Source organism: Haliaeetus albicilla, chromosome 23 (assembly GCF_947461875.1).
Source record: "Haliaeetus albicilla chromosome 23, bHalAlb1.1, whole genome shotgun sequence".
NCBI lineage: Eukaryota > Metazoa > Chordata > Aves > Accipitriformes > Accipitridae > Haliaeetus > Haliaeetus albicilla.
This window is the reverse complement of record NC_091505.1, coordinates 1,177,228-1,190,376: the sequence shown is the minus strand read 5'-3', so window position 1 is coordinate 1,190,376 and position 13,149 is coordinate 1,177,228. Positions and strand designations below refer to the sequence as shown.

Genomic DNA, 13,149 nt, shown 5'->3' with positions numbered 1-13,149 from the left:
GATTAATGTGGCCAGAGTGGCCTGACTGACAAAAATTACTCTGTGGAGCAGTTAAATGAAGAGGTGGATATGGATGATGCGGACGTGGTAGAAGCAGTGAGTGGGCAACACTCATCTACGACAGCTCATCCTTCCTGCAAGCAAATGAAATATCTGCCTGGAGAGCAAAAGCTTCATGCTTCAGTGTCTTTCTGAAGACACCTTCGGGTGAATGATCAACACAAACATTGCTGTTGCACGTTGATGCATCCATTGTAGCTGCCAAGGGCTACCCAAGAAACATGCTGCTCCAAGGAGGGAATGTCCCTGGGGAAAGGACAGAGCTGTTACTCCTTTTCACAAATTGCATTTTCCTGCTTGTGTCTTGCACCCGTGCCTTTGCACAGCTTTCAGTTGCTTTTAGCTTCTCAGACATCCCAAGCTTGCGTAAAATGCGTGCAGAACGCAGCAGCCCTTCGCTGCAATGACAAAGCGCCAATGGACATGTGATACGACCCCGCAAATACCCGGCCCTGCGTTGAGGAACCAAGTGGATGGGAACAGAGAACCTGCGCTTTGCTGGGCATGGGGAGAAAGAGAAGTTAAATTAAAAATGAAAATGCACAGTTGGCCACAAAACAATGTGGAAGGCAGAATTTGAGTGAGAGCAGCCTCTCTCTTAACACACACACACACACAAAAAAAACCAACGCAAAAAGTCTTGCTTGGCGCACAGTTTGTACTGAGCTAGTTGTGAGCTCCACTTGTCTTAAAGGTCATTGTCCTTCCTGTCCACAAATGTCTGTCCTGCCCGTGGGGCTAAGCAACCTGGCCAGGGTATAGGAAGCTACTGAAATGGGCAGATGTGACAGATTACAGCGTGAGGAGCATCAAAACTCAGAGCTGGTGTGCAAGGTGCAGCTGGGTTTCACAGTGGCCGAGGTGAAGGAAGTGAGAAACAATTGAACTTCTCAGATAACCATGGGGAGCACTGGGAACCTCTTGGGGAGCAGGCTTGCAAGGCCAGTATTGCCTAGGTAAAGCCAAATTGGCAATACCAGCTAAAGCTCAGATTGTCTAGGTAATGGTGTCAGGAATACTAGATTTGCGGATGGATGTAGCAAAATGAGGACCAATGAGGAAAAGTAATTACAGGCATATTTATTTAGAAGGAGACAGGCAGAGAAAGAAAGGGTCAAGAAATAGGAAAAGGGATGGCAAGGTCAGCATCGGGCTGACCATGGCATATGGGTCGGACATGCTTTGGCAGGCGGAAGGTGCAGGCTGGGTGCTTTCCCTGGCTGGCAGGGAACACGCAGATGGGGCTGATGGAGCTGATGGGTATAACTGTAGTGGGGGTCTGGATCCAATGACGCCTACATCCACCCACCTTTTCCTAATGCTTTACACACAGCTGTCCTGTCCCAGCATCCATCTCGCTCGGGGTTTGGTGGTCCATGGGAGTCAGATGGGGCCAGCTGTGCTCGGCAGGGCAGGAAAGCTTTCCCCAGTACTCTGGGGCAGAGCTCAAACCTTCCCAAGTCTCTCATCCTTCTCTTCTTCAGGCTAGAGCATGAAACTTGGTCTCCAGGTGGTCCTCTGATCCCAGGAGTGTCTCTCCCTTAAACTGAAATTCCCTTTCCAGAGAGCTTGTGGGACATGGATGATCCCACTCCACATCTGCCTTGGTGGAGGAAAAAGCTACTCGCAGTGGGACAAGTGTTTCAGAGCCTGCCTGAGCCTCTGGCCACCACCAGAAACAGGCTGGAGGATGAGTTCAACCTCTGCTCTGCTCAGGGAGCTGGGGTCCTCTCCCATGAACAGGATGGAAGATGACTGAGCTGTAAGAAAGGGACCATGGACTTTCTGGCCTCAGGGCTTGGAAATGAACTGGGACATCACCTGTAATTGATACTGCTGCAAGAATTGAAATAGAAAACCTCTCCTAGAAGCACTTTGGCACCGCTTATTCTGAGGGTCTGGCCTTTCTCAAAACACGGCATTTCTTGGAAGAAGGCCAGCTCTTGCATGCATTTCAGACCATCTGATGCTACAGCATTTCACCTGTCATCTGGGGCAGAAAGATCCCCTGCCAGCCACGGTGCCAGGAGCGATCAGGTAGCTCTGCCTTCCCACGCTGCCCACTCGCAGTGCCGGGGAGCGGCCAGCATCAGAGAGCACGGGGACGAGAGCTGGGAGCTGCCGCCTGCCGCCGGGAAGGGTCCCCCGGCAGAGAGGCAGGAGAGGAGGCAGCAAGGAAGGAGAGGAGCAATCGGCAGGAGAACAGCAAGGCTGGAGCCAGCCTGGGCTGGGAGTATCTGCGGCAGTGCCCTCGTGAGCACCGAGTCGGGAATCCAGTCCTGAAGACGGCAAAAACTCCTCGCACGGTACAGCCTGACCTGTTATTCTGGTTACAGTGTGGACTTTGAAGGGGCTATTTTAAAAGCATGGCAATTTTTGATCCATTTTTCCTTGACAGATGCTGATGTGCCATCCTGTGGAGCTGCTGGGGACCAGCTGGGTGCTCCTTGCAGGTAAATCGTCCCCAGGCTGGGCCAGGTACCAATGCCACCTGGTGGGCTCCGGGCCAGATCCTCGCCTGTTGCAAACCCGCGGAGAGCCTGAGGCTTCAGCGGAGCATTTGTGCATGGGGATCTCTGGTCCGTATAGGCTAGACTTTTTAGATGGGGCAAAATGCTTAACCTGAAAGGGAAGGGTGTCTCTGCTTTGCTGTCTAAAGACAGAGGAGGTAGAAACAGCTCAAGAGCTAGGCACTGTGCCAAGACTACAAGTCTACTGCAGATAGATTTATACTGGGACTGATATATGTAATAACACAATTTGTTGCAGTTATACTCATGTGAGCAATCTCACAGTCTTCCTTATATATGCACTGTCTGCCTTGAAGCACCAACGTACGAAGATTTTCAGGGTGAGCATCTAAAATGGAACAGAAACCCATTACAATATACGCAGATTTTCAGATGCCGTGGTGTTTGAGTGTCTATAGGACGAGCTTTGGATATTGCAGTTGTAAAAGATGCCTGTGATGAAACTATTTTCTCTTATCTACTGCTAGTGGTACCGCATGTTCTGTATAAATACTGTTTTCCTAGAGTAGGGGGATTTTCAGTCACAAGATTACTTTTTCTCCCTGCACATCTTACAGTTTCGGGGGCATGAAGGCACAAAAATAAAAACCGATAGCTGTTTCTCAAAGTTATGAGAGTGAGAAATGAAAACCATCAGATGAGCTTGATTTACTTGGATGGTTACGCCTATTTTCTTTCCCACCTGTGCTCCAAAACTACTAAGAGAGATGACTGGTCAAAGGACGGGTTTCAGGATTGTTTGCAGAGACGGCAGGCGGCAGTGTAAATGCACATGAACATCTGCTTATCGAGGCAGGAACCAAGTCACGGTGGAGAGAGAGAGAAGAGCAAACACAGCCTGTGCAGCTGGTGGGTCTGTGGCAGGAGCAGCCGGCCGCCCGAGGCACGCTCATCCCGCCTGCCCAGCACCCCTCCGCCTCGCCGCAGGCAGCCGGGTGCTTGGGGCCACCGACGCTGGAAACGTGTTCTCACAACATCTCTTTTTGTCGGGAAACGCAGCTGCGGTTGCTCGGTGGTGGGTGCCTGGGGACAGGCTGGGTTTGCTGCCACCGGTGCCCATCTCGGTGAGTCCCAGACCTGACGCTCCCATGCAAGGGCTAGACTGACAGCTTTGGCAAGGGGAAGAGGCCCTTCAGCAGAAATCCTGGTGCCTCCTTCAGAGCAGCCTCTTAGGAGTACTAGGATCACCACCGGCAACTAACGGGCCCTCTGCCTGGGTAGATAAATACCCTTTCTTTCATTCCCTCTGCCTAGGGCTGGTGCCTTTCTTTAAAACCTTTAACCTCACCCTTTTTTTTTCTTTTTTTTTTTTTTTTAAAGAATCCGCTTTACAAGATAGGACTGTAGTAGTGATTTCCACCTGGCTTCCTAGAAAGCTCAATTTTGAGAGGTGGCGGGAGGAGCTGGGAGCTGTGACCTACCCACAGCAGCTCCTCTTGAAGTCCTCAAGTGCCTGTTAGAGCCCAAGTCATGACAAGCCCAGAAATTGCCATGGGTTTTGGGGACACAACTGCGTCCCACTCTGGTGGGAGTGTGTGGACACTTTCAGCCCCAAGCAAGACCAGGAACTGGGAATGGGTCATGGAAATTAGGTCAGAATTGGGAACGCTTGTCCGGGAGTAAGCATCACTTGACCTTTGTGTTTGGGTGAAAAACATGTTCTCAGCCCTACAGCCAAGTATCTCAAAACACCCTGTGCTATATTTAGGCACCTACATTTTTTTCTCTCAATAATGTCTCCCTGGCACAGGCCTGCCAGCACACGTGTGTCCTTGGCACAGGAGGTACCAAAGCCTGTCCCAAGCTATGCCAACTTGCTCCGTGTCCCTGGCTCATCTTCCCTTCCCCTGCCATCCAGGGCTGCTGGTGCCTTTGCAACAGGCTGCAGAAGGGAGAGAAAAAGCCGCCGCTGTGGGATCCTCGGTGCTGCTCCCTGGGCCAGATAACATCACGCATATCTACTCCACACGGTGGGAATACCTCGATGGCACCAGCTCCCGCACCATCCTGCAGTACTACAGGGGGTCTCACGACCCAGCCATCTGCACGCCCTATGCAGGACGAGCCGTTTTCCATCCATCCAATGGATCTCTCTTGCTGGAGGACGTCCAGGAAAGCGACAGTGGCATCTACAAAGTGACTGTCAACGCGGGAGACAGGGAGAGCCTGAAAATCCTGCTGGAAGTCCTCAGTAAGTGGTGGGCATGGGAGGGAGGAGCGGGGTGATGGATGCAAGCAGAGCAGTGGCATTGTTTGACTGTATATGGCCCACCAGCCAGCCAAAGGGATTTGGAGAAGGGGTTTGAGCTAAATCTAACGGGCCAATCATGAGTTTGTTTGAACCTGCCATGCATGGAGGCATCACCAGGGAGACTTTGGGAAGAGGTTCCCAACCTGTCCCAGTGGAGAAGATCTGGTGGTGCTGCCCAGGGAGACTTTCTAGGGTGCCTGGCTGTGACAGAGGGCTGGGCTCCATCCTGGAAAGACAATTTCCTCCTTTGTTTTCTACTCTCAGTGCCGGGATGGAGGGACTGGTGGGACACTGTGTATCTGCTGCCACCCGCGGAGAGTACCTCCGGCACTTTTATGAGGGAGACCAGGCAGAGCCAAAGGAGCTCAGCCCAGCAGGGTAGGCTTTATGGAGAAGCCACAAAAAAAATCTCCCCCTCAGACCCTACTGATGGGTAGCCTGCTTGCAATTTGCCAGCACCAGCCACTGCTGCACAGATAAGAGCACACTTTAAATAGAACTTCCTCCTCGATATCGCTCTCAGCAATTCCCTTTAATTATTTGCTCTGGTGTTACCCTTTCTCTGCTGTAATAACGTCACTGCCATAATGCTACCACAGCCCTTCACCACCCATTTCTCCTTTCTACACATATAAACCCAAATGGGATCTGCATCCTTTTCCTCTTTTTTCTCATTTCCTGACATATTTTAAAATGCTCTGTACTTACCCAAATGCAACAAAAACAATGACTTGGCTAGAAAAAAAAAAGCCCGAACGCAGAAAGCACAGCAGCTCTATGCAGCGCAGGACTTTCCAAGGGAAAGGCACATGCGATTGCACTGTTGCAGACTCAAGGATGCTGCGGTGAAAATTGCAGCCCAGATCCCCATCATGGATGCTCCAGGTCATGTCTGAGAGAAGTGCTGGTGTTTCTGTACCCTTTCCAGAGCCCGTGTCTCGCCCTCAGCTCCGGAGCAGTTCTCTCGTGGCCCAGGCCACCGGCGAGGTGCTCTGTGATGTGGTGAAGGGCAGGGTGGACGCCATCACCTGGAAGAAGGATGGGCAGCCCCTTCCCCCAGACAGAGGTTTCTACCTCTCCGACAGCTTCAGCGTTTTGTACCTGAGGTCGGCAAAGAAGTCAGACTGTGGCTCCTACTCCTGCAATGCCAGCAATAGGATAAGCTGGCAGGAAACCTCCCTAAATGTCACTGTTGCAGGTGATCGCTGCTGGGGTTTTCACCTCCCACCGCTCTTCCTTTTCTCCACCCTTCCCTGGGGTTCCTTGGGTGGTTTCATCCCATCCCATCCCATCCCATCCCTCTGCCTCCATCCCCCAAAGTCGGGCCGCACTCTCATGAGGTTGTGGCCCACGTGCTGTTGATAGGAGCTCCCCATCATAGGATGATCAGCAGCAATTCCCAGTCTCTGCTCCCACCAAGGCACAGTCCTTGGCAGGATGGGTGGTGGGAGATTGGCTGTTGCCACTTGGAGAAGGTCCCAAGCGATGGCCCTTGGCCAAGGTGATGGTGAGCAGGGTATGGGCAGGGGGGTAGCGGATGGGAAGCCCACAGGCAGCATGCATCCCAGGTTGGACATCTCATGGACCATAGCCTGCAGCAGAAAGCACTGATTTGGCCACCAGCTGGCAAATAAATTGAATTTGTCCTGGTGATGGAGGAGCCCCATGACGCACCAGAGCCATCCATGCTGGTGCTGCTGGTGGCCTGACTCCTGGCTCCTCGGGGGTTTTTTCCCAGGTCTCTCACCTCCCTTGCAGGACGCGCTGAGGATTGCAGTGGTTGCTGTGGTCTTTGCTGCCGTCTCCGGATGGGGATTAATTTTTCCTGTCTGCCAGTCTGAAAAGCTAAGAATAAGTGAGTTTTCAGTTGGAGGGCTGCCAAACGCTCATTTCCTTCATCTGGTGGGGGACAGTGAGGAGCGTTGCTGTAGGAAGAGCTGGTAAAGAGCTACTTCCCTTTCCAGCTGTCTAAGCATCTTGTCTTCACATCATCTGGAAGGTCTTTATAAGAGTAGAGAAAGTTCCCTTGGCAAATTTTTTTAATGGTGAAAAAACTGATTTTACTCTGTTTTCAAGCTGGGTTAGATCCTGGTACTTCCCAGACATTTTTGTTCTAGAGAGTTGAGGTGATTGATTGACACCTTTATAGAAAAAAAAATGTTTCTCAGGAGCATTTTTTTTATTACAAGGCTCCATTTGTAAGAGAGTCTGTTTAATAATACACTGTACCAGCAGGGCACAGAGCCCTTTCCAGCTGCCCACACTAAAGAGTGGGTCAAACCCACTGGGCCCTGTCCAGGGATACCCCACAGCATCCCGGGTGGGAACAGGCTGCGTCCCACCCCGAGGAAGGGTTGGGGGCTGGCACGGGACATCACGGGTGTTCACGGCAGTCACCCCATGCTGCTCTGGGTGTCTAGGAGGGGAGCTGTGGAGGTGGCTCAGTGCCTACACCTGCGGGCTGGTATGCATTGCCTCCATCCTGGCTGGCACCGCCGGGATCCTCTGGATGCGAGAGGAAGGTAGGAGGTGGCTGCGGGGTGGTTTGGGGTGGGGGGGGTGCTGTGCAGACCCCACTCCTTTCCCCTGTGCAGGGTGCAGCACGGAAAAGCAATCCTTGCTGTGCAAACCACCTGGGGTGAAGACCTCATGGGGGTCAGAGAGGAAAGCAGTGCCCGGAGAGGAAGGGTCACACAGCCAAACACGTGGGGATAGACCCAGCTGGAGTGACACGTGTCTTCCCCATGTGTGATCTCAGCTAGTCATGGGGGCCTGGACCACCGTATGGATTACACACCCATCTATACGATTACTATGGTTATTCCCCTTTATCCAGAGCGCCTTCCCAGAGTTAATTGTAGAAGGGAAGTTAAAATGATCGAGGGATGGAGAGACTGCTTGCAAGGACAGGTTGAAAAGACTGGGAGTCGGAAGAGGGTGGAAAAGGGATATGATGGAGGGTTACAAAATGATGAAAGTGGTAGACAAATGCAAGAACTGGTACTCTACCTTGTCCTGTTTTCTTTCAGGCCCTTCTATTGCGATCATACTGCCAGAGATCGCCCTTACATATGTGATGGTGGTAACCTTCCTGGTCTCTGCCACTGTGACCTTCCAGCCTACAAAGCTCACCCAGCTGAAAAGCAAAACAGGTGAGCTGTTTTACCAAGGATGGCAGGGAGGGAGATAAAACTGGTCCACGAGGTTTTTATTTTGCCCAAAATCTCATCCTTAACTTTTTAGAATGAAAACTTTATTTCTACTTCTGTGCTAACTCAGGCTGGTGGATTCCCCACCAGACCAGGGGTGAGGGCAGACCCCCGTCCGTGTCTCCTAACACATATTAACATAACTTTGTCATCTTTCCCTCTGCCAGCACAGCGCATGATGGGCTATGCTGCTCCCGGAGGAGTGGTTTCAGTGGTGTTGACGACCAGCTTCCTCATAAAGAACATCCACCATCGCCAGGGTGAGAGGGGATGCTCCAGGGACCACCCCAAGGATGTGTTACAGTGAGGCTAAAACTTGTCCACGATATTTAATCCAGATATCCCTTCAACTCAGCCATTCAGATTTAGTCCTGCTCAAAAAAGGTCCAACAAATTGGGGTTTTCAGGGCAGTGAAATCTTTGCAAAAGCAGAACTAGTTTTTATCCCCCCCTCCCCACCCCCCCGCCTTTTTTCCTTCTTGTGTGTGTGCATGTTTTCACGGTGGCAATTTGCCTTTCTCCTGTCTCTGCTCCGGATGGCGTTTTATGCTGGCGCCTGGTTGGTTTGACCACAGAAGGCTGCACGGATTTTGTGGATGTGACCGCCCTCACAGTCAGCACGGCGGCCGTGTCAGCCCTCCCGCTCCTCACCATCTTCCTCTGCTGTAAGTATCCCTGCTCCTTCATTTCCCTGCCCCTCTGATTGCCTTATATTTAGTGAGCTGGTTTCCCTCTGCCCCCACATGATCAAGCAGCCATGTGAATTATTTAAAAACTATTTGTTTGGCTCTTCCGAAGACCCCAAGCCCTCTCCATTGACTGTTTCCCTTCCCTGGTGAGCCCCAGGCACCATCCCCGAGTACAACATCCCATGCTGTGCGTTCGGTGCCTCTCATACACTTTCTCCCGATGCCTGGGAACAGATTTGTCCTTTCGCAGATCACACGACTCAGGGGTGGCTGAAGGACCGTGACTCCAGTTGGGCGGACAAGGAGAGGTACATTCCCTATTGCCTTTTTCCATGTAGATTCATACCATCTTGAAGGGAAAGGAGCAGGATATGGAAACTACTGCGTGCCTTGTTTTAAGTCCTAGACTCCAGGAAAGATGCAGTCCAGCGCTGCCCTCCCAGCCCCTGATTTCACCCTGGGTTCAGTGGGTAGCTCTGAGGGAAGTCCCCATCCAGCAAAAAGTGTTTGAGTGCCTGCTCAAATCTCCCCACAAATCTCTCCCTCATGGCCTCAGCCTGAAGCCCTTAAGCCTGAATTCCTCCTGGTTTCATCCCAGCACTTTGGCTTTCAGCCATGCTGTGGATGCATTTGGGCTTAGTCAACCTGCGAGCCCTGCGGGAAAGCCCCCAGAGCATTGCAACCTCATGAGCCTCAGCCAGCTTCTCTTTGCCCCAGCCAAAACCATCCTGAGATACAGAGGAACGAGTATCACAACCACATCCATTTGTAGGGTCTTGATGGGTCTTTGGGCCATGCAAGGGTGGGCACGGAGAGAGGCCACCGCAGCCCTTGCCTCTGCCTGGCGCTTGGGGCAGGGCTGGATGGGCACACCAGAGCCCCGGCTCCAGCGATGCTCAGCACGTCCCACCTCCTCTTCCTTCCAGGTCCTTTGAAATGTCTCAGCCCAGCAGCAAGGATGCTGTTTCCACCTGTTAGAAGTCAGTTGGGGTGTTCCTCACTTGGCTGAGTCAACGTCATCTTTCTCCCGGGTTTAATGGGTTCGTGGCTCTCGGTTTTAGTGAGTTTGAGCCTCTGCGATACCTCTAATAAACGGCAACGAGATGAACTAATTTCTGCCGTTTTGTTTTTTTAACACAGAATCAGGGGAGGCCAAATGCACATTTTTCCCTTTCTTTTTCTTGAAAACCAGGCCCTAAAGCAGAGAAGCGCCTTTAGAAGCAGTTGCAGGAGTCTCTCTCACTAGTTTATCACAAGAATGAAGCTGCATCTTTAGTTAAGTGGATGTGGGTAACCAAACGCACCCACCTCACCCTTTCCCGCTGACATGCTTGACTTCTTGCTCCCCGGTGCAGATGATTTCAGGGCATGTTTGGGGGGGGCGGGGGGGCTGTGGGTGTCAGGCTCTCTCCCCCTGAATCCACAGGTCTATGTGCTGCCTGGACCCTTTAGTATGGGACAGCATCTCCAGGGGACCGCTGTCCCCCCCTACGGCGAGGCTTGGGGGGGGCCAGTAGCTGACCTGAGCCTGCTCTTTAATCTGTTTGCTTAAATGTAAATCATTCTATCCAAGCCCTGACCCTGTGTCAGGGTGTGTCGATATCTCCTCCGCTCCCAGCTGTGTTTTCTGCCTACAAGGAGGGGCTGGGCTGTGGGGCCGTTTCGGGGTGGTGATGGGGAGGCCAGAATTTGGATGCTGCCTGCACGGAGGCAGTCCTGCCTGCCCTTTAGGGCAGGGGCTGTCTCGCTCCTTGTTTTTTCCTGCCTCAACAGGCAGCGTCACATCCGCGGCCCCCCCACCCCCACTTCCCCCTTCCTGCGTAGAGAAACAACAGCTTCTGGGCCTCTTGTATCAAGAAAATGGGGAGAAAATCCCGTTACCTTCAGCAGGAACCATACTTTCTATGGACCCCTCGCCAAAAGACCGGACGTAGGAGGAGCGTGCAACTGAAGATCAGGAGTTAAGCAAGATGGATACAGAAGAAAAGTATACATTAAAATCAAAAGTGAGGGGTTAGACTCTGGGCACCCTGTGGTTTTTACTCCCAGTTGAGCAATGATCTGTGACTGGTGTTAGCCGTTGGAAGAGAGGGAAGCCACGACTTGTAGCTTTATCTGGGGTTAAGTCTTCAGAGTCTGGCAAGTTTCAGGAACATCATACTGCAAGAGGCCGCAGAGGTCGTTATGGCCTTTGACATCAGCTAATTGCACAATGCAAATTGAGTGGTGGAGATGAAGTGACTCACAAGTATCTAGCAAGTATCTCAGGGAAAATGCCCTCATCCCATCAGGATGCCAATATGATACTCAGCTTCTTGCTGGTACCTGAGAGCAGCCTGCTCTGCTGTACCAGAGATCGCAGCTGTATTAGAGGTAGGAGTTAAGAATTCACCCAGTTCTATGGCTTTTTAAAGTCTCTTCTTCAGTCGCTTGTCGTCATCCCCCCCCCGCTATTCCTGCAAACGTAACTGAGCCCTGCAGTTCTGCATGCTGGAAAACTCACGGCCAGCCCAAAGGGAAGCAAACACAGACAGACTGATGGTTACTGCCATTTGTAAAGGGAATTTTCTCCCTCTTACAAGCACAATGTCTAGCTAATGGATGGAAAGGAGCTTCGCTGAGGGGCCATGGACCATGTTTATACATCTCTGAGCCTTATGTCCTGCTTTCCTGTTGCCCTAGTAGCAGCGAATACGAATTATTTATTGCTTTTGTGTCTGCTTAGCCCTTGTCAGCAGGGTCTCTGGCTTTTCTGTAATACCATTAAGGTTAAAAAAAAAGTGGCTGATTTAATCTAGCAGGCTAAACTAGACATGCTGAGGATGCATGGTTGCTCAGGACCATGGCCAGATGGCTTGTGAATGCTGACAGGGACAGAGACTCCACAACTTCTCTGGGCAGCCTGTGCCAGCACTTGGTCACCCTCACAGTTAAGACAGTGTTTCCTTCTATTTGGACTGAATTTACTTTTTAATGTGTGCCCATCGCCTCTTGGCCTGTCAGTGGGCACCACTGAAAAGTCTAGCTCCCTCTTCATTACAACCCGCTTTAGATATTTATCCCCCTTGATGAGACCCTCCTGAGCCTCGTCTTCTCCAGGCTGGACAGTCCCAGCTCTCCCAGCCTCTCCTCGGGTGTGAGATGCTTCAGTACCCGAAGCATCTCTGTGGCCCTTTGCTGGACTGTCTCCGTATTCTTCCTGGACTGAGGAGCCCAGAACTGGTCCCAGCACTCTGGATGGGGTCTCACTGGTGCTGAACAGAGAAGGGTCACCTCCCCCGACCTGCGGTGATGCTCCTCCTAATGCAGCCCAGGACACCGCTGGCCACCTTTGCTGCATGAGCACATTGCTGGCTCGTGGTCAGCGTGGTGTCCACCAGGACCCCCAGGCTCTGCAGAGCTGCTTCCCAGCTGGCCAGCCCCTACGTGTCCTGGTGCCCAGGGCTGTTCCCCCCCAGGGGCAGGACTTGGCACGTCCCCTTGTTGAACTGCACAAAGTCCCTCTCAGCCTGTCGAGGTCCCTCTGGATGGCAGCATGACCCTTGGGTGTACCAGCCGCTTCTCGCAGCTTTGCATCATCAGCAAACCTCCAGGTCATTTATGAAGATGTTAAACAGGACTGGGACGCAGCATTAGCACCACCCCTCCGGGCCCGGCTCTTCAGCCAGTTTTCAACCCATCCCACTGCCCAATTCTCTGACCCAGACTTGGTCAGCTCGGTTTTGAGGATGCTGTGAGAGACGGTGTCAACGGACCAGCTTGCCCAGCCCGATGGTGGTGGGTAGAAGGTGGCACGTGGTGAGGAGCCAGAGGTCCCAGGGGATAGGGACGGGCTGGAGGTGCTTCCCAGAGCCGGAAGTTCTCTGGCGGAGTGGGAAGCTGAAGGTCTGTCGCGGTCGAGACGGACAAACGACAAGTACGTATTCTTATAGTACAAGCAAAGATGTTTTTTTTATTACTACAAGCCAGCAAATGTATACCCATTATACTCTTTACGTTATACATATGTCTGTCCCTTATCGGTCGAAAAGTTGTCAGAAGTTGTTTTTCTCGCCCCTCATTGGGTGACTTTTTCAGGTTCCTTATCACTGCAAACGGTCAACACGTTCCTCAGACTTAGCTTCCCAGGCATGCTTCTCATCCCTTCTTGTTCTCTCACGGGAACGCTGTAATCTCGTCGAGGTCGATATCCTCCCCAGGCCCCTCGGTCCAGCCGAGGTCCTCCACAAAGGTCCAGGTCCCGCGGAGGTGGGTGCAGGGGGGCAGAGGGAGCATCTCGCTGCCTGGTGGTCCCATTGCCGGGGGCCGGGGGGCAGGACCCGGGGCTGGGCAGGACCCGGGGCTGGGCAGACCCCGGGGCTGGGCAGACCCCGGGGCTGGGCAGAACCGGGGTCTCGGCCGCTTCCAGG

The 13,149-nt window shown here is 52.5% G+C and overlaps 1 protein-coding gene and 1 long non-coding RNA gene across 2 annotated transcripts; both read left to right on the top strand.

The window, feature by feature from the left end:
- Positions 1-1,453: 1,453 nt before the first annotated feature.
- LOC138690676 (CD48 antigen-like) lies at positions 1,454-8,513 on the top strand. Its single transcript, XM_069810811.1, has 8 exons — positions 1,454-2,366; positions 2,459-2,513; positions 4,450-4,782; positions 5,771-6,040; positions 6,581-6,697; positions 7,263-7,364; positions 7,872-7,994; positions 8,219-8,513. The coding sequence occupies exons 2-8, from the start codon at positions 2,459-2,461 to the stop codon at positions 8,356-8,358; spliced, it is 1,140 nt and encodes a 379-aa protein (XP_069666912.1). The 5' UTR covers positions 1,454-2,366; the 3' UTR covers positions 8,359-8,513.
- A 25-nt stretch (positions 8,514-8,538) lies between these two features.
- LOC138690677 (uncharacterized) lies at positions 8,539-9,848 on the top strand. Its single transcript, XR_011329432.1, has 3 exons — positions 8,539-8,716; positions 8,991-9,048; positions 9,667-9,848. It is a non-coding gene; the product is annotated as an uncharacterized lncRNA (long non-coding RNA).
- The last annotated feature ends 3,301 nt before the right edge of the window (positions 9,849-13,149 follow it).